Here is an 18837-nt window from a genome sequence, read left to right as displayed (position 1 = left end):
TCTTCGGTGTGCAGAAAGTTTCATTTTTGGGGTTCATCTTTACCCCTTCTACTATCGAGATGGATCCAGTTAAGGTCCAAGCCATCCAGGATTGGATTCAGCCGACATCTCTGAAAAGTCTGCAAAAGTTCCTGGGCTTTGCTAATTTTTATCGTCGCTTCATCTGTAATTTTTCTAGCATTGCCAAACCATTGACCGATTTGACCAAGAAGGGTGCTGATTTGGTTAATTGGTCTTCTGCTGCTGTGGAAGCTTTTCAGGAGTTGAAGCGTCGTTTTTGTTCTGCCCCTGTGTTGTGTCAGCCAGATGTTTCTCTTCCGTTCCAGGTCGAGGTTGATGCAGGGGCGGTTTTGTCACAGAGAGGTTCTGATTGCTCAGTGATGAAACCATGTGCTTTCTTTTCCAGGAAGTTTTCGCCCGCTGAGCGTAATTATGATGTGGGCAACCGAGAGTTGCTGGCCATGAAGTGGGCATTCGAGGAGTGGCGTCAGTGGAGCTAAGGAGTGGAGCTAAGCATCGCGTGGTGGTATTGACTGATCATAAGAACTTGACTTATCTCGAGTCTGCCAAGCGCTTGAATCCTAGACAGGCTCGTTGGCCGTTATTTTTTGCCCGCTTCGACTTTGTGATTTCGTACCTTCCGGGCTCTAAAAATGTGAAGGCGGATGCTCTGTCTAGGAGTTTTGTGCCCGACTCTCCGGGTTTATCCGAGCCAGCGGGTATCCTCAAGGAAGGAGTCATTGTGTCTGCCATCTCCCCTGATTTGCGGCGGGTGCTGCAAAAATTTCAGGCGAATAAACCTGATCGTTGTCCAGCGGAGAAACTGTTCGTCCCTGATAGGTGGACTAGTAAAGTTATCTTTGAACTTCATTGTTCGGTGTTGGCTGGTCATCCTGGAATCTTTGGTACCAGAGAGTTAGTGGCTAGATCCTTCTAGTGGCCATCTCTGTCACGGGATGTACGTACTTTTGTGCAGTCCTGTGGGATTTGTGCTAGGGCTAAGCCCTGCTGTTCACATGCCAGTGGGTTGCTTTTGCCCTTGCCGGTCCCAAAGAGGCCTTGGACACATATTTCGATGGATTTCATTTCTGACCTTCCCATTTCTCAAAAGATGTCTGTCATTTGGGTGGTCTGTGATCGCTTTTCTAAAATGGTCCATCTGGTGCCCTTGGCTAAATTGCCTTCCTCCTCTGATTTGGTACCTTTGTTCTTTCAGCATGTGGTTCGGTTGCATGGCATTCCTGAGAATATTGTTTCTGACAGAGGTTCCCAGTTTGTTTCAAGGTTTTGGCGAGCCTTTTGTGGTAGGATGGGCATTGACCTATCCTTTTCCTCGGCTTTCCATCCTCAGACTAATGGCCAGACCGAACGAACCAATCAGACCTTGGAAACATATCTGAGATGTTTTGTTTCTGCAGACCAGGATGATTGGGTGTCCTTTTTGCCGTTGGCTGAGTTCGCCCTTAATAATCGGGCCAGCTCGGCTACCTTGGTTTCTCCATTTTTTTGCAATTCTGGGTTCCATCCTCGTTTCTCTTCAGGACAGGTTGAGTCTTCGGACTGTCCTGGTGTGGATTCTGTGGTGGACAGGTTGCAGCAGATCTGGACTCAGGTAGTGGACAATTTGACCTTGTCCCAGGAGAAGGCTCAACTTTTCGCTAATCGCAGACGCCGTGTGGGTCCCCGACTTCGTGTTGGGGATCTGGTTTGGTTATCTTCTCGTCATATTCCTATGAAGGTTTCCTCTCCTAAATTTAAACCTCGTTTTATTGGTCCGTATAGGATTTCTGAGGTTCTCAATCCTGTGGCTTTTCGTCTGACCCTCCCAGACTCCTTTTCCATACATAATGTATTCCATAGGTCGTTGTTGCGGAGATACGTGGCACCTATGGTTCCATCTGTTGAGCCTCCTGCCCCGGTTTTGGTGGAGGGGGAATTGGAGTATATTGTGGAGAAGATTTTGGATTCTCGTGTTTCTAGACGGAAACTCCAGTATCTGGTTAAATGGAAGGGTTATGCTCAGGAAGATAATTCCTGGGTTTTTGCCTCTGATGTTCATGCTCCCGATCTTGTTCGTGCCTTTCATGCGGCTCATCCTGGTCGGCCTGGGGGCTCTGGTGAGGGTTCGGTGACCCCTCCTCAAGGGGGGGGTACTGTTGTGAATTCTGTGGCTGAATTCACTCCTGTGGTCACAAGTGGTACTGCAGCTTCTGAGCTTCCTCCCTCAGGTGTTCTGGTGAGCTCGTTAGCTGCTTCGTTACTTAACTCCACCTGATGCTGCTATCCTGGCTCCTTGTCAATGTTCCAGTGTTGGATCTGAGCTTCTCCTGAGTGTTCCTGTGACCTGCTGCTCTGTATAGCTAAGTGCTTTTTTGTTTTTTTGTTGCCTTTTTTCTGTCCAGCTTGTCTTTTGTTTTGCTGGAAGCTCTGAGAAGCAAAGGGTGTACCGCCGTGCCGTTAGTTCGGCACGGTGGGTCATTTTTGCCCCCTTTGCGTGGTTTTCGCTTTAGGGTTTTTTGTAGACTGCAAAGTTCGCTTTACTGTCCTCGCTCTGTCTAGAATATCGGGCCCCACTTTGCTGAATCTATTTCATCCCTACGTTTTGTCTTTTTATCTTACTCACAGTCATTATATGTGGGGGGCTGCCTTTTCCTTTGGGGTATTTCTCTGGGGCAAGTCAGGCCTATTTTTCTATCTTCAGGCTAGCTAGTTTCTTAGGCTGTGCCGAGTTGCATAGGTAGTTGTTAGGCGCAATCCACAGCCGCTTTTAGTTGTGTTTAGGATAGGATCAGGTGTGCAGTCTACAGAGTTTCCACGTCTCAGAGCTCGTTCTTTTGTTTTTGGGTATTGGTCAGATCACTGTGTGCGCTCTGATCGCTAGGCACACTGTGTCTCTGGATTGCCTTCATAACACCTTTCATTAGCAAACATAACAGGAAACCAGATTGTAGATTGTCAAAGAGCAAGTTAGATGAGAGGTGGGAGGAAATTTCAGCATGGACGCTCCAGGAGTTTGGAAGCGAATGGGAGCAGCGATATTGGGCTGGACATAGCAGCTGGATCGAGGGTTGGCTTTTTAAGGATAGGCGTCATTGTGGCATGTTTGAAAGCAGAAGGAAAGGTGCCAGAAGTTAGTGATAGGTTGAAGAGGTGGGTAAGGGATGGCAGGGGTGGATTAAGGGTAGCCAGGGCCCCGGGCTGTTCAGACACTGTGGGCCCCCCCCCCCATGTGACGGGGGTCATGTCACGGGGATCATGTGACGGGGGTCATGATATACCCGAACCAGAATATTCCAGAAAAATGGCCGGGCCCTACTCTACTGTAACCTATTAAATATTTGGTAGAATCTGCAATACAATTTAGGTATATTTTGACCAATAATATCACATACAAGGAACAAATACCACCGCATGACCAGACCACAAATTACAACCACAGTGATCGAATAATATCACATACAAGGAACAAATACCACCGCACCATGTCAAGACCACATATTACCACCACTTGGTGACCAAATATCACATACAAGGGACAAATACCACAACACCATTTCCAGACCACATATTACCACCACATAGTGACTGAATACTACAATACTGATCAGTAAAAAACAACAACACAATACTATCACCATAAGTGCCAGTATTCACAGGAGATCTGTACTTAGTATGCAGTGTCTGTGTAGAGGTAATACAGAGATCACTGGTGACATTATACACAGGACCTCTATATAGTATACAGTGTATAGTGTCAGTGTATAGGTAACACTGACTCACCAGTGACGTCTCTAGGTGAAGTCCTTCATCTTTCATACAGCACAGACCGCCATCATTCCTTCCAGCCAGGACTCGTTTCTGCAGGAAATAACACAGTTATCTCGAGCTCCGCTTGTAGAACACATTACTTAATTTTTCACAACTTCTACATTACACCACATGAAGAAAAAAAGGCGATATAGTGTCACTCTGCACAGTAACAGGACCGACCCCCATTTAAAACAGTATCCTCAAAAAATAAAATAAATACAACACTGCAGTAATAAAATCCCTTAATTAGCCCCTATGGTAATAATATTCCACATCCTGGCCCGTGTCTCATTCCTGGCTCCAGCCATATGTTCTCGCATCCTGCACTCATGAGTATCCATTCTACCCCATATGATCTCCACATCCTGCCCCATATGTCTCCACATCCTGCCCCATGATCCAATCCTGCCCCATGTCTTTCATTCTGCCCCGTGTCTCCAATCATGCCCCGTGTCTACATTCTGCCCATGCCTCCAGTCCTGCCCCCAGTGTGTCCAGCAATCTGCCCCAGTATGTCCAGCATATTGCCCCAGTGTCCAGCAATCTGCCCCAGTGTCCAGCATTGCCCCCAGACAGTGTGTCCAGCAATCTGCCCCAGTGTGTCCAGCAATCTGCCCCAGTATGTCCAGCATATTACCCCCAGTGTGTCCAGCCATCTGCCCCAGTGTCCTCCAGCCATCTGCCCCAGTGTCCTCCAGCCATCTGCCCCAGTGTCCTCCAGCATTGCCCCAGTGTCCTCCAGCATTGCCCCAGTGTCCTCCAGCCATCTGCTCCAGTGTCCTCCAGCCATCTGCCCCAGTGTCCTCCAGCAATCTGCCCCAGTGTCCCCCAGCAATCTGCCCCAGTGTCCTCCAGCATTGCCCCAGTGTCCTCCAGCAATCTGCCCCAGTGTCCCCCAGCAATCTGCCCCAGTGTCCTCCAGCATTGCCCCAGTGTCCTCCAGCCATCTGCCCCAGTGTCCTGCAGCCATCTGCCCCAGTGTCCTCCAGCATTGCTCCAGTGTCCTCCAGCCATCTGCCCCAGTGTCCTCCAGCCATCTTCCCCAGTGTCCTCCAGCCATCTGCCCCAGTGTCCTCCAGCATTGCTCCAGTGTCCTCCAGCCATCTGCCCCAGTGTCCTCCAGCAATCTTCCCCAGTGTCCTCCAGCATTGCCCCAGTGTCCTCCGTTATAAAAAAAAACAAAACAAAAAAAAAACAAGCAGCATTGCCCCAGTGTCCTCCAGCATTGCCCCAGTGTCCTCCAGCCATCTGCCCCGGTGTCCTCCAGCCATCTGCCCCAGTGTCCTCCAGCCATCTGCCCCAGTGTCCTCCAGCATTGCCCCAGTGTCCTCCAGCATTGCCCCAGTGTCCTCCAGCCATCTGCTCCAGTGTCCTCCAGCCATCTGCCCCAGTGTCCTCCAGCAATCTGCCCCAGTGTCCCCCAGCAATCTGCCCCAGTGTCCTCCAGCATTGCCCCAGTGTCCTCCAGCAATCTGCCCCAGTGTCCCCCAGCAATCTGCCCCAGTGTCCTCCAGCATTGCCCCAGTGTCCTCCAGCCATCTGCCCCAGTGTCCTGCAGCCATCTGCCCCAGTGTCCTCCAGCATTGCTCCAGTGTCCTCCAGCCATCTGCCCCAGTGTCCTCCAGCCATCTTCCCCAGTGTCCTCCAGCCATCTGCCCCAGTGTCCTCCAGCATTGCTCCAGTGTCCTCCAGCCATCTGCCCCAGTGTCCTCCAGCAATCTTCCCCAGTGTCCCCCAGCAATCTGCCCCAGTGTCCTCCAGCAATCTGCCCCAGTGTCCTCCAGCATTGCCCCAGTGTCCTCCAGCCATCTGCCCCAGTGTCCTCCAGCCATCTGCCCCAGTGTCCTCCAGCATTGCTCCAGTGTCCTCCAGCCATCTGCCCCAGTGTCCTCCAGCAATCTGCCCCAGTGTCCCCCAGCATTGCCCCAGTGTCCTCCAGCCATCTGCCCCAGTGTCCTCCAGCCATCTGCCCCAGTGTCCTCCAGCATTGCCCCGGTGTCCTCCAGCCATCTGCCCCAGTGTCCTCCAGCAATCTGCCCCAGTGTCCCCCAGCAATCTGCCCCAGTGTCCTCCAGCAATCTGCCCCAGTGTCCTCCAGCATTGCCCCAGTGTCCTCCAGCCATCTGCCCCAGTGTCCTCCAGCCATATGCCCCAGTGTCCTCCAGCCATCTGCCCCAGTGTCCTCCAGCCATCTGCCCCGGTGTCCTCCAGCAATCTGTCCCGGTGTCCTCCAGCATTGCCCCAGTGTCCTCCAGCATTGCCCCAGTGTCCTCCAGCCATCTGCCCCGGTGTCCTCCAGCCATCTGCCCCGGTGTCCTCCAGCATTGCCCCAGTGTCCTCCGTTATAAAAAAAAACAAAACAAAAAAAAAACAAGCAGTCTCACCTGTCCGCGCTCCAGGCGGTGAGCTCCCTGCAGCAGAGCACACTTGCCAGACGTGTGCGCCTGCGGCCGACATCAGCCGCCAGCCTCCAATTGCGGCTGTTGTTAACTATTGACGTGCGGGAGCGCGCCCGCACGTCAATAGGAAACCGCCGCAGCGCTGCAAGGGGCCCGGTGAGCAGATGAGAAGGATCCCGATGCGGGCCCCCTCTCTCTGCCCACCGGCTACGGTGGGGGGGCACATAAATGCCGGTGGCGGCCGCCGGCAATTCACAGATAATTATCAGAGGGTCAATCTGTGCAGTAGCCCAGGGCCCCCCCAGACCACTGGGCCCTGGGCTACCGCCCATATTGACCCTCTGATAATTCGCCCCTGTATCTAAGCTACTGCAATGCCCTGCACATGAGAAAAGAGACATAACGAATCAGAAGAACTATACTACATTTCTAATTGGAGGTATTTTCTAACATTCTTATTATTCCACTTACTACATATTGGGATAGGATCTTGGACATGGGAATACCCCTTTAAGCTTTGTCAGCATGTGACTTCCTATATCATAAGTTTGAGTGATTTCTGTTTTTTAAAAAAAAAAACAACTTTTACCCTATGGAGCCTTTCTCTTTAAAGAGGTTGTCTGACAAAAAAAATTTGCAGGCATGGATTGTTAAAAAATTAATGTCTTGCTATGTATGTTACTGATTCTTATCTTGTTTGCAGATGGTTATAAATAAATATATATAAAAATTAATGTCTTATGATGCATTCTTTCAGTCACTTTACCGCTGCAGCCAGTCATAGGTTGCAGCGGTCCTGTAACATTCGCCCAGTGCAGGCATCCTTCTGGATTTGGTGCTAGCCTGTGCTGGATCTGTGGAGGTGGTAACAGGTGACTGTTTTTTTTTTTTTTCCTAATAATTCATTACTAAAAAGCAATTTAAAAAAAACCCCAAATCATTGGACAGCCATTTTAAATCTATAGTCAACGCATCAGAACTAAAAATAATACGTGTCCAGCACACAAGTCATTGAGGCACCAAAGCTAATCTAAGACGTATAAGAAATCACCCGTCTCGAAGTGTCTGTCTCCATTCTGAATGTCAAGAGCAATGTTCTTTGGTGTCAGCGGATGCAACCCTGTGCCCGCGATTCACCTATTATCACAAAAGTAACAACGTAGACCGGGACAATCATGACGCTCATGGGCCCCAGTGCAAAGATCTCCTTAACCATCGCAGCTCTTTAATCATTTATGGGCCAGTAGGACTTTTTTGGGCCCCCGGGCTCCAGCACTGGATGCGATCACAACCCTTGCACCTTTTATTATTACATTCCTTTGGTTAATATTTAGGATTGATATGCAGATCTGTATCGCTGTTGACCGCTGTCGTGAAATTACAGGATGAAAAACTGGAAGCTCTTGGCTTACCACGGCGACTATTTCATCGCGGTGCCGTAAAAATGAGAAAAAAAAGAAAATACCTGAGCATAAGTAAGTGCGCCTAAGATAGCGCAGAGCTGCCGAGTTCCTGCGCGCTTCATTTATTTGATGGACCCGATGGCAGATAGTCTCACAGCAAGTAAAGGTTACATTGAGCCGGACGAATTGTACTGCATTTACCTGTGTCAGGTGTGAAGGGAGCAATTATTTTTCGGTTTGGAGAAATAGACGATGTATCGAAGGGAACTACAATTGCGACTGCACCTGAATTAATGAATGAATGAATTAATGAATGAATGCATCCATATGAGCCTCTGGGATTTACTCTAAAGCAGAAAAATAAGACAAAATGATTTTAGGGAAAGATGAAAACAGCCCACCGAGGATCCAAGAGGGTAAAATGAAGAAAAACAAGTCCCTTTGCTGCGGTGAGGAATGTTTCAGGATAAGACCATGTTTTCCAGACCATGTTTTCTCATTTTAGGAGGATCTTAAATTTGTCCTGGGTCCTGATCCCTCTCAAGATGCTGAGCCGGAGCCTAAATGTATTCATCTGTTCTTTGTACATGTCAACGAGCGGGGCTTCGATGACTTGTGGACCCTGGCTAGATTTTCTGGACATTTTGATCTGTGACATGTGTTATTGTAAAAATAAACTGCATTAACCCTGATGCCAGGCTGCAGCGCTCGTCTCTTTATACCGCAGCTTTACCACCTGCAGCTATAATTGTTATAGAAATGGGCTTCTAATTCCGAGGAACAAAGGCTCGGTACAGTTATAGATTAGCAGGGCAGCTACCAAATAAATCTCATGCTTTCAGTGGAGCAAAATAACTGCTGACTACATGGCTGCCATTACTAGGGGAAAGAATTCCGAGCTTTGGAAAGACGAATATATTCAGAGCAGAATTGTCTCTATGGTGGACAGTCCATTAGCAAGGTGGAGAGCACTCAGGAATGACCAGGAGTTGGCCCTCAAGCATGACCTGGAGTAACCGGATGAGTATGTTCTATGGACATATCCCAAGGGGAGTTCCTGGCCTTCAGGTGCACCTAAAAGCCGGCCATACACATTGGAGGCTGTCGGCGGAACGATGCTTTGGCTGATAGCAATCTCAGCCATCTCTCCCCTACACAGGAGCTCTCTCTCGGCCAAGCGCTCCTGTGTTTTCTATGAGAAATCTGCCAACTGACACGTTGGCCGTCCATTAACGTTTGGGAAAACAACGCAATCTGCAGTCCAAACTTGGACATGGCCGATCGATATCTCTCCCGACAATCAGTTGTACTGTGCGCCCATGTACGTTAGACATCGATAACGGTGGGTTCAGCTGACAGTCTGTGTGTGGGGGCCTTAAGATCACTTACGATGAATGCTTATATTATAGCAGAAGTACCAAGAGGCACAGAGTATTCATTGATGGTTATGAATTGATTTAGGAGAAACATGGATGTGATCCACGATGGCTCGTTATCCTCTTCATCAACCATGGTTGAGCAAACAAGCTGATACTCATCTGAGACCGGGGGTTTGGGGAAAGCTCGTTCTGAGATGTAGAAAGTTATAGAAAATTAGTCACACTTTGTCTGCATATATCTGCCAAGAATATGAGCAGATTTAATTAGTAGAAAGGTTTTTGTACTATTGTCTGATGGGATCCTCTACTGCTCGTGACAGACCTAAGTCAGGTGTCTGAAGATAAAGAGGTTAACGGGAACTGAAATAGAAATCTCTAGAGTAATACATCATTACTTTAACCATATGAATGCAAAAGAACCAATACTCTCCAATATAATTTTAAGCCCCATCGCTCCTTTGCAATCATGGTCTGTTCTCTTCCTGTGGTCGGGCAGTAGCTTCTCCTATGTGACCTGGAAACAATGGAATTTCCCAGTAGGTCATTGTAGTCTGCTTCTGCTAACTCCTCCTCTCCTGTATTACTCCCCACCCCTGCAGAGCACATGGTAACACACCGCCTCCGCAGTCCCACCAATAAATAGCCAATGTCCCATCTATGTATTTATTGTCTGCCTTCTATTTATCTACGGTCTTCTGTCATCTATGTACTTCAGATCTATCTATAGGTCTATGTATTTGTCTACATTTATGTATATCACTTTCTAATCTTTTGTTACCTCTACGTCACATGCGGTAGGTCATCTCCCGTTACTATGTAGTAGTGACCTTTTTGACTTCTGTAGCATGTGGAGGAACAGAACCGCGAAGCTATGGAGCATGTGCATCCACCACTGGGGAGGTCCTACACTCCAACCACACAGGACACTATCGAAGAAGACTTGTCACCAGGTCAAAACTGGCCAGTTTTTGCTCTTGTTCCTGCTACTTTCCTGAATATTTTTATTTTTTAATCAGCAATGCAGTTCCAGAAATACGGTCCTTTTATTAAGTTCTGATATTTATGGTCTTTAAACTCTGAATTTTCTTTAAGCTCAAAATTTCTAGATATGCTGTATAGACTGTGAAGAACAGCTGTAATCCTTTTACCCATAGTCATGTATGTTGAGGTCACTTTGAGAACTAAGGCTGAGTTTACCTTAATGAGCTTGAAAGGAGTTGTATACAGTCCTAGGAGACTTCAGAGTGTTACACACGTCTTTTCAGGACAATTGGAGTACCTGTGGTTCATGGTGAATAGTAATTTTTGGGTTCTTTTGTCTAAATTTTGATTTGTCATAAGTGGTATTTCAGTTATATTAATATTCTATCTGTGCTAACCATCGGAACAAGAAGAGTATGTGATGTGATGGTTATGTTTATGGCGCTATCAGACATTTTATATATAAAAAAAACTTTTAAATCGAAGAATTTAACATCAGGACACTTGGGAGCTCTACAGAGACAAATGAGCCGTACTCCGGTGCCGATCACCAAAGCACAAATCTCAGGATCTCTCTGTTGGGATGACTTTGTCCTCGTTGCAAGACTAATCCCAGTAATGCCCACGTGGCGAGATCACAATCTTTATTCCTTGCCTTTCTGCTTGTGAGATTGAAATACAGACATGCTGCCAATAGCAGGAGTCGCTCCTTGGCTGCTTAATTGTATCTGACAGATAAAGGATATAGGCAGCGTAGAAATCTAAGCACTGTACTTACCGAGCATAAGGCTGGATTATTGATGGTGTGCATGGTGCCGACTGATTAATTACACACCCAGCGATAATACTATAGGGGATTTGTTGAGGATATAAACAGTCTCATTTATTTAAAGGGAATGTGCGAGGACTGCGGTTATCAAGCAGGAAGAGATTTGAAAGCGAATTTCCGCCTTCTCGTGAAATATCGCGATCTAAAGACTCTTGTAAATGACAGTATGTTGACTAACGAGGCACACGGGGTTCCTATGACTCCACACTATTGGGCTATGTTCACACTAGGGGTTTTTTCATCATTTTTTTTTTCTTAATACAGTGGGGCAAAAAAGTATTTGGTCAGTCAGCAATAGTGCAAGTTCCACCACTTAAAAAGATGAGAGGCGTCTGTAATTTACATCATAGGTAGACCTCAACTATGGGAGACAAACTGAGAAAAAAAAATCCAGAAAATCACATTGTCTGTTTTTTTATCATTTTTTTTGCATATTATGGTGGAAAATAAGTATTTGGTCAGAAACAAACAATCAAGATTTCTGGCTCTCACAGACCTGTAACTTCTTCTTTAAGAGTCTCCTCTTTCCTCCACTCATTACCTGTAGTAATGGCACCTGTTTAAACTTGTTATCAGTATAAAAAGACACCTGTGCACACCCTCAAACAGTCTGACTCCAAACTCCACTATGGTGAAGACCAAAGAGCTGTCAAAGGACACCAGAAACAAAATTGTAGCCCTGCACCAGGCTGGGAAGACTGAATCTGCAATAGCCAACCAGCTTGGAGTGAAGAAATCAACAGTGGGAGCAATAATTAGAAAATGGAAGACATACAAGACCACTGATAATCTCCCTCGATCTGGGGCTCCACGCAAAATCCCACCCCATGGGGTCAGAATGATCACAAGAACGGTGAGCAAAAATCCCAGAACCACGCGGGGGGACCTAGTGAATGAACTGCAGAGAGCTGGGACCAATGTAACAAGGCCTACCATAAGTAACACACTACGCCACCATGGACTCAGATCCTGCAGTGCCAGACGTGTCCCACTGCTTAAGCCAGTACATGTCGGGGCCCGTCTGAAGTTTGCTAGAGAGCATTTGGATGATCCAGAGGAGTTTTGGGAGAATGTCCTATGGTCTGATGAAACCAAACTGGAACTGTTTGGTAGAAACACAACTTGTCGTGTTTGGAGGAAAAAGAATACTGAGTTGCATCCATCAAACACCATACCTACTGTAAAACATGGTGGTGGAAACATCATGCTTTGGGGTTGTTTCTCTGCAAAGGGGCCAGGACGACTGATCCGGGTACATGAAAGAATGAATGGGGCCATGTATCGTGAGATTTTGAGTGCAAACCTCCTTCCATCAGCAAGGGCATTGAAGATGAAACGTGGCTGGGTCTTTCAACATGACAATGATCCAAAGCACACCACCAGGGCAACGAAGGAGTGGCTTTGTAAAAAGCATTTCAAGGTCCTGGAGTGGCCTAGCCAGTCTCCAGATCTCAACCCTATAGAAAACCTTTGGAGGGAGTTGAAAGTCCGTGTTGCCAAGCGAAAAGCCAAAAACATCACTGCTCTAGAGGAGATCTGCATGGAGGAATGGGCCAACATACCAACAACAGTGTGTGGCAACCTTGTGAAGACTTACAGAAAACGTTTGACCTCTGTCATTGCCAACAAAGGATATATTACAAAGTATTGAGATGAAATTTTGTTTCTGACCAAATACTTATTTTCCACCATAATATGCAAATAAAATGTTAAAAAAACAGACAATGTGAATTTCTGGATTTTTTTTTCTCAGTTTGTCTCCCATAGTTGAGGTCTACCTATGATGTAAATTACAGACGCCTCTCATCTTTTTAAGTGGTGGAACTTGCACTATTGCTGACTGACTAAATACTTTTTTGCCCCACTGTACGTTTAATGAACATTTTCAGCTGTATTTTACCGTACCAGCAGAAATCTCTTGAATGCACCTTGTTATTTCTTTTCTTGTCATCAGTATTTTTTTTTTTTTGCACATTAGAGCATATCAAGTCTTTCAGCGATTTTCCTGCGTTTTTCACCCATCACGCAGGTATCAGGTTTTGCGACGTGTTTTTGTGCTGAAACCCGATTAAATAGAATGAGATTTTTTTTGTTTGCGCTAAACTTTATCAGCATGCACGAGAGACAAAAATAGCAGGAAAAAAATGCACAAAAAAAAACAAACAAGGAAAATCTGCTTTTTTTTTCCCTTCAGCTTCTTTCCTGCCAAGAGAGCAGGTTTTGCTGCAGAAAAAAAAACGCTTAGCAATGTCTAGTGTGAACATACCCTTAGGCTATGTGCACACGTTGCGGATTTTGCTGCGGGTCCGCAGCAGTTATCCATGAGTTTACAGTACCATGTAAACGTATGGAAAACAGAATCCGCAGTGCTCATGCAGCAGAAAAAAAACGCGCAGAAACGCTGCATTGTTTATTCCGCAGCATGTCAATTCTTTGTGCGGATTCCGCAGCGGTTTACACCTGTTCCATAATAGGAATCTGCAGGTGTAAATCCGCAGGTGGAATCCGCACAAAATCCGCATAAAATCCGCGTAAAATCGCAGTGCCTTTTGCCAGCAGATTTTTAAAATCCACTGCGGAAAAATCCGCAGCCCTAAGAAATACGTGTGCACATACCCTTAGTATTTTTTTTTTTCCGACAGACTCAACATATGGTCATGTAGACATCTCTGCCGTACAGAGATTTTGCTATAGAGGCAGCACACTCCCTTTTTGGTTGCTCATTGAAGCTTTTTTGGAAGCAGCAACTCACTGCTCTATATACCTTCCTAGACCCGGTGGTAAACGCTGTAGTGCTGGATTGATAAACCCGATCTTTAATGAATGCTGCTTCTTAGTTATAACCTTAGAGGAGTTGTCCAAGAGTAATATATGAATGATAAGATTGGTGGGGGTCCGGCCTATATAGCGCTTCCACCAATCAACTGTTAGTAAGTCCTGTGCCTGCCAAAAGTACACAGTGTACAAAGACAAACTCCACAGCGCTGTGCACCGTGTAGTGGTCATTTTTGGGTACTACAACTCCTGTTGAAATAGATGGCAGCCTAGCTGCAGTACCTGAGAATGGCCACTACATGGTGTATGGAGAGCAGTACACTGTGTACTTCTGGCAGCTGCAGAACCCGTTAATAGCTGATGGGTTGGGGTGCCAGACGTTCACTCCCAAATCTTAAGGGTAGGTCATGGATTGACAGTGTTAGTCCTTATCAAATCCCTTTAAGCTAAACTAGATTAATGTGTTCATGGCTTGAGCTTGGGGTTTATTGGTCAACACGTTTCGAAGTTTCCAAGTTCTTCATCAGGACAATCCACCGTGATTTTGGATTCCTGTCTCCTCATCATCCCTCCGATGGCTGCACAGTTTTAACCCATTAGATTCCAGCACTTTCCACTTTCAGTACCGTAGGTCTGCTCCCCAACCAGGTGAGCACGAGTGCCCACATTTTATAATAATAATAATAATTTTCCCTACTTATTATCCAGATAAGAACCTATTGCGTTTTTGTGCTTACTGTTTTCTTCTCTAATTCTATAATCTGGTAAAGTACACCTTTTTTAACGCTGAATATAAAAATATCTTCTCAAAACGAGACTTAAAGGGAACCTGCATAAATTTCTAAAACCGTATTTATACGAGAAGGCCATTAAAACATAACCCAGCTGATCCTTGTATGACCGCAAAGAAAAGCTGCGCGAAATCATGGATTTAAGTTTAGTATGCGTGTGTCTGGAAGTGCATTAGGGCGGGTCTACGCACTTCCAGATACTTGGCCTCACTCAGTGTTCCCTTCATAGCGCCTCCCCCCTGGACCAAGGCAAACGACCTGTCAATCAGCCAGAGGAGGGTGTGGCTAGCTAGGGAATACAGCATGAAGCCGAGGAACTGGAAGTCCGTGGCTGAGATGGGAATATTGGTCCCTATGAGGCAGTCACTAGTGGTCAGGCTCACAAAAACAGCCAAGTAGGCTGTCCGACACTTTTTCAAGAAAGAACTTGGTCATTTCTCAGTCCTGCATCTGGAAATGACCAAGGCAGCTGCTCCAGACACGAGCGAACCATCCAGACACGAGCGAACCTTCCAGACACGAGCGAACCTTCCAGACACGAGCGAACCATCCAGACACGAGTGAACCTTCCAGACACGAGCGAACCTTCTAGACACGAGCGAACCTTCCAGACACGAGCGAACCTTCCAGACACGAGCGAACCTCCCAGACACGAGCGAACCTCCCAGACACGAGCGAACCATCCAGACACGAGCGAACCATCCAGACACGAGCGAACCATCCAGACACGAGCGAACCTTCCAGACACGAGCGAACCATCCAGACACGAGCGAACCATCCAGACACGAGCGAACCATCCAGACACGAGCGAACCATCCAGACACGAGCGAACCATCCAGACACGAGCGAACCTTCCAGACACGAGCGAACCATCCAGACACGAGCGAACCATCCAGACACGAGCGAACCATCCAGACACGAGCGAACCTTCCAGACACGAGCGAACCTTCCAGACACGAGCGAACCTTCTAGACACGAGCGAACCATCCAGACACGAGCGAACCTTCCAGACACGAGCGAACCTTCCAGACACGAGCGAACCTTCCAGACACGAGCGAACCTTCCAGACACGAGCGAACCTTCCAAACACGAGCGAACCTTCCAGACACGAGCGAACCTTCCAGACACGAGCGAACCTTCCAGACACGAGCGAACCATCCAGACACGAGCGAACCATCCAGACACGAGCGAACCTTCCAGACACGAGCGAACCATCCAGACACGAGCGAACCTTCCAGACACGAGCGAACCTTCCAGACACGAGCGAACCTTCCAGACACGAGCGAACCTTCCAGACACGAGCGAACCTTCCAGACACGAGCGAACCTTCCAGACACGAGCGAACCTTCCAGACACGAGCGAACCTTCCAGACACGAGCGAACCTTCCAGACACGAGCGAACCTTCCAGACACGAGCGAACCATCCAGACACGAGCGAACCATCCAGACACGAGCGAACCATCCAGACACGAGCGAACCTTCCAGACACGAGCGAACCATCCAGACACGAGCGAACCTTCCAGACACGAGCGAACCTTCCAGACACGAGCGAACCTTCCACACCCGATGTCGCTCCAGTATGGTGAGGTTTTTTGTATTTAGCCTAAATGGCAATGAAGGATTTAGGCGGATGTCAACGTTGCCTGCATCTCTGTTGATTTCCTAAATAAACTCATTCCATGTATTACAAAGTTGTACAAAACGTGATATATTATTGTTTTTTTGCTTTTATCCGCCGCTAACACACACGTTGCAACTTGTGCGCTGTCCTGTTATTGTCAGAAACAATACATCTGGATCACGAACCATCGCTATAAAAATCCTCTTTTATCTAATGATAAGCGATTAAAGCAGCGTAGATGCTTATATAATCCAACATGCACCTTGTTGCTGTCAGTAGTGGTTCTGAACACTTCGCTGCCGCGCGGCTGTGGACACCTGAACGTAACATTTACCAGACTAATAGTTAACAGCCATTTTAACGTCATTCACATTTCCATAAGGATTATTATTATTTTTGTTTTTTTCATACCAGGTCAAGAAAATTCAGCATGCGTCTAAAATAACAAAAGACCAAATGCTAATAAAGCAGCACACACAGGTGTGGTGGAAAGAGAAACAGCGGCTGAGCGAAAGCAGGTAAGAAAGCAAAAAAATATATAATTACAGCGCTGCCGACCGCCCGCTCTATTGTCCTGTTTTCTGGCTTGATACAGTCACATCAGATGCAATTGTTCTGTTTATATAGCCAATAATATTCTTTTTCATATAGGAGACCATTTAGATGAGCACGTTATACACATATATTTCAGTTCCTACCCTGTTTATGGTATATGGGATTGTGTCCCAGCAAGAGAAACTGTTACATGATCCTAAAAGAAAACTGACAATGAAAAATGCAGAAAGAAATAAAGATTAAAATATCCCTACTCTTTCCTCCTTAATTAATTGAGTTGATCCTATTGTGTATTTAAATTACAATTAGAACTGGTTTTCATTGTTCATTTCCTTTTTTTAATGTAAAAGTGAATCATTTTCTAAAAACTGTTTATTAAAAATTGCTTTGCCATTTTGTTGATACAAAGCCTGTGTAACTTCTTTACACAGTTGGCTGTGCTGTTGTGTATAACATGTATTTTCAATAAAGAGAAAGGAAATGAACAATAAAAACAGTTCTGATTGTAATATGATACATCATATTATATGTGTGTCTGTGTGTGTGTATATATATATATATATACATACATACATACATACATACATACATACATACATATACACACACACACACACACACACACACACACACACTGCCTGCAGAATTATTAGGCAAGTTGTATTTTGATCACATCATGATACTTTTTATACATGTTGTCCTACTCCAAGCTGTTCAGGCTTGGGAGCCAACTACTAATTCAGTAAATCAGGTGATGTGCATCTCTATAATGAGGAGGGGTGTTGTCTACTGACATCAAAACCCTATATAAAGTGTGCTTAATTATTAGGCAACTTCCTTTCCTTTGGCAAAAAGGGTCAGAAGAGCGATTTGTCGGCCTCTGAAAAGTCCAAAATTGTGAGATGTCTTGCAGAGGGATGCAGCAGTCTTGAAATTGCCAAACTTTTGAAGCGTGATCACCGAACAGTCAAGCGTTTCATGGCAAATAGCTAACAGGGTCGCAAGAAGCGTGTTGGGCAAAAAAAGGCGCAAAATAACTGCCCATGAATTGAGGAAAATCAAGCGTGAAGCTGCCAAGATGCCATTTGCCAGCAGTTTTGCCATATTTCAGAGCTGCAACGTTACTGGAGTAACAAAAAGCACAAGGTGTGCGATACTCAGGGACATGGCCAAGGGAGGGAAGGCTGAAAAACGACCAACTCTGAACAAGAAACATAAGATAAAACGTCAAGACTGGGCCAAGAAATATCTTAAGACTGACTTTTCAAAGGTTTTATGGACTGATGAAATGAGTGACTCTTGATGGGCCAGTGGCTGGATCAGTATAGGGCAAAGAGCTCCACTCCGACTCAGTCACCAGGAAGGTGGAGGTGGGGACTGGTATGGGGGGGATCATCAAAGATGAACTTGTGGGACCTTTTCGGGTTGAGGATGGAGTGAAGCTCAACTCCCAGACCTACTGCCAGTTTCTGGAAGACAACTTCTTCAAGCAGCGGTACAGGAAGAAGTTGGTATCGTTCAAGAAAAACATGATTTTCATGCAGGACAATGCTCCATCACATGCCTACAACTACTTCAGTGTGGCTGGCCAGTAAAGGACTCAAAGAAGAAAAAATAATGACATGGCCCCTTGTTCCCCTGATCTGAACCTCATAGAGAACCTGTGGTCCCTCATAAAATGTGAGATCTACAGGGAGGGAAAACAGTACACCTCTCGGAGCAGTGTCTGGAGGCTGTGGTGGCTGCTGCACGCAATGTTGGTCGTAAACAGATCAAGCAACTGACAGAATCTATGGATGGAGGCTGCTGAGTGTCATCATAAAGAAAGGGGGCTATATTGGGCACTAATTTTTGGGGGGGGGATTGTTTTTGCATGTTAGAAATGTTTAATTCTAAATTTTGTGCAGTTATATTGGTTTACCTGGTGAAAATAAACAAGTGAGATGGAAATATATTTGGTTTTTATTAAAGGGAACCTGTCACCCCGAAAATCGCGGGTGAGGTAAGCCCACCGGCATCAGGGGCTTATCTACAGCATTCTGTAATGCTGTAGATAAGCCCCCGATGTTACCTGAAAGAGGAGAAAAAGACGTTATATTATACTCACCCAGGGGCGGTCCCGCTGCTGGTCAGGTCGGATGGGCGTCTCTGGTCCGCTGCGGCGCCTCCCATCTTCATTACAAGACGTCCTCTTCTGATCTTCAGCCACGGCTCCGGCGCAGGCGTACTTTGCTCTGCCCTCTTGAGGGCAGAGGATAGTACTGCAGTGCGCAGGCGCTGGAAAGGTCAGAGGC

At 46.4% G+C, this 18837-nt stretch overlaps 1 protein-coding gene across 3 annotated transcripts in view; it reads left to right on the top strand.

Moving 5' to 3' along the window:
- The window catches only part of CCDC148 (coiled-coil domain containing 148), a 205255-nt gene that overhangs the window by 92869 nt on the left and 93549 nt on the right, over nt 1-18837 (top strand). For all 3 annotated transcript variants that reach the window (XM_069732976.1, XM_069732978.1, XM_069732977.1), the window contains one exon: nt 16403-16506. In XM_069732976.1, the coding sequence (XP_069589077.1) occupies nt 16403-16506 (104 nt within the window). The remainder of the gene's footprint in view (nt 1-16402; nt 16507-18837) is intronic.

This window comes from Ranitomeya imitator, chromosome 7 (genome assembly GCF_032444005.1).
Source record: "Ranitomeya imitator isolate aRanImi1 chromosome 7, aRanImi1.pri, whole genome shotgun sequence".
NCBI lineage: Eukaryota > Metazoa > Chordata > Amphibia > Anura > Dendrobatidae > Ranitomeya > Ranitomeya imitator.
This window is presented reverse-complemented; position numbering and strand designations above follow the sequence as displayed.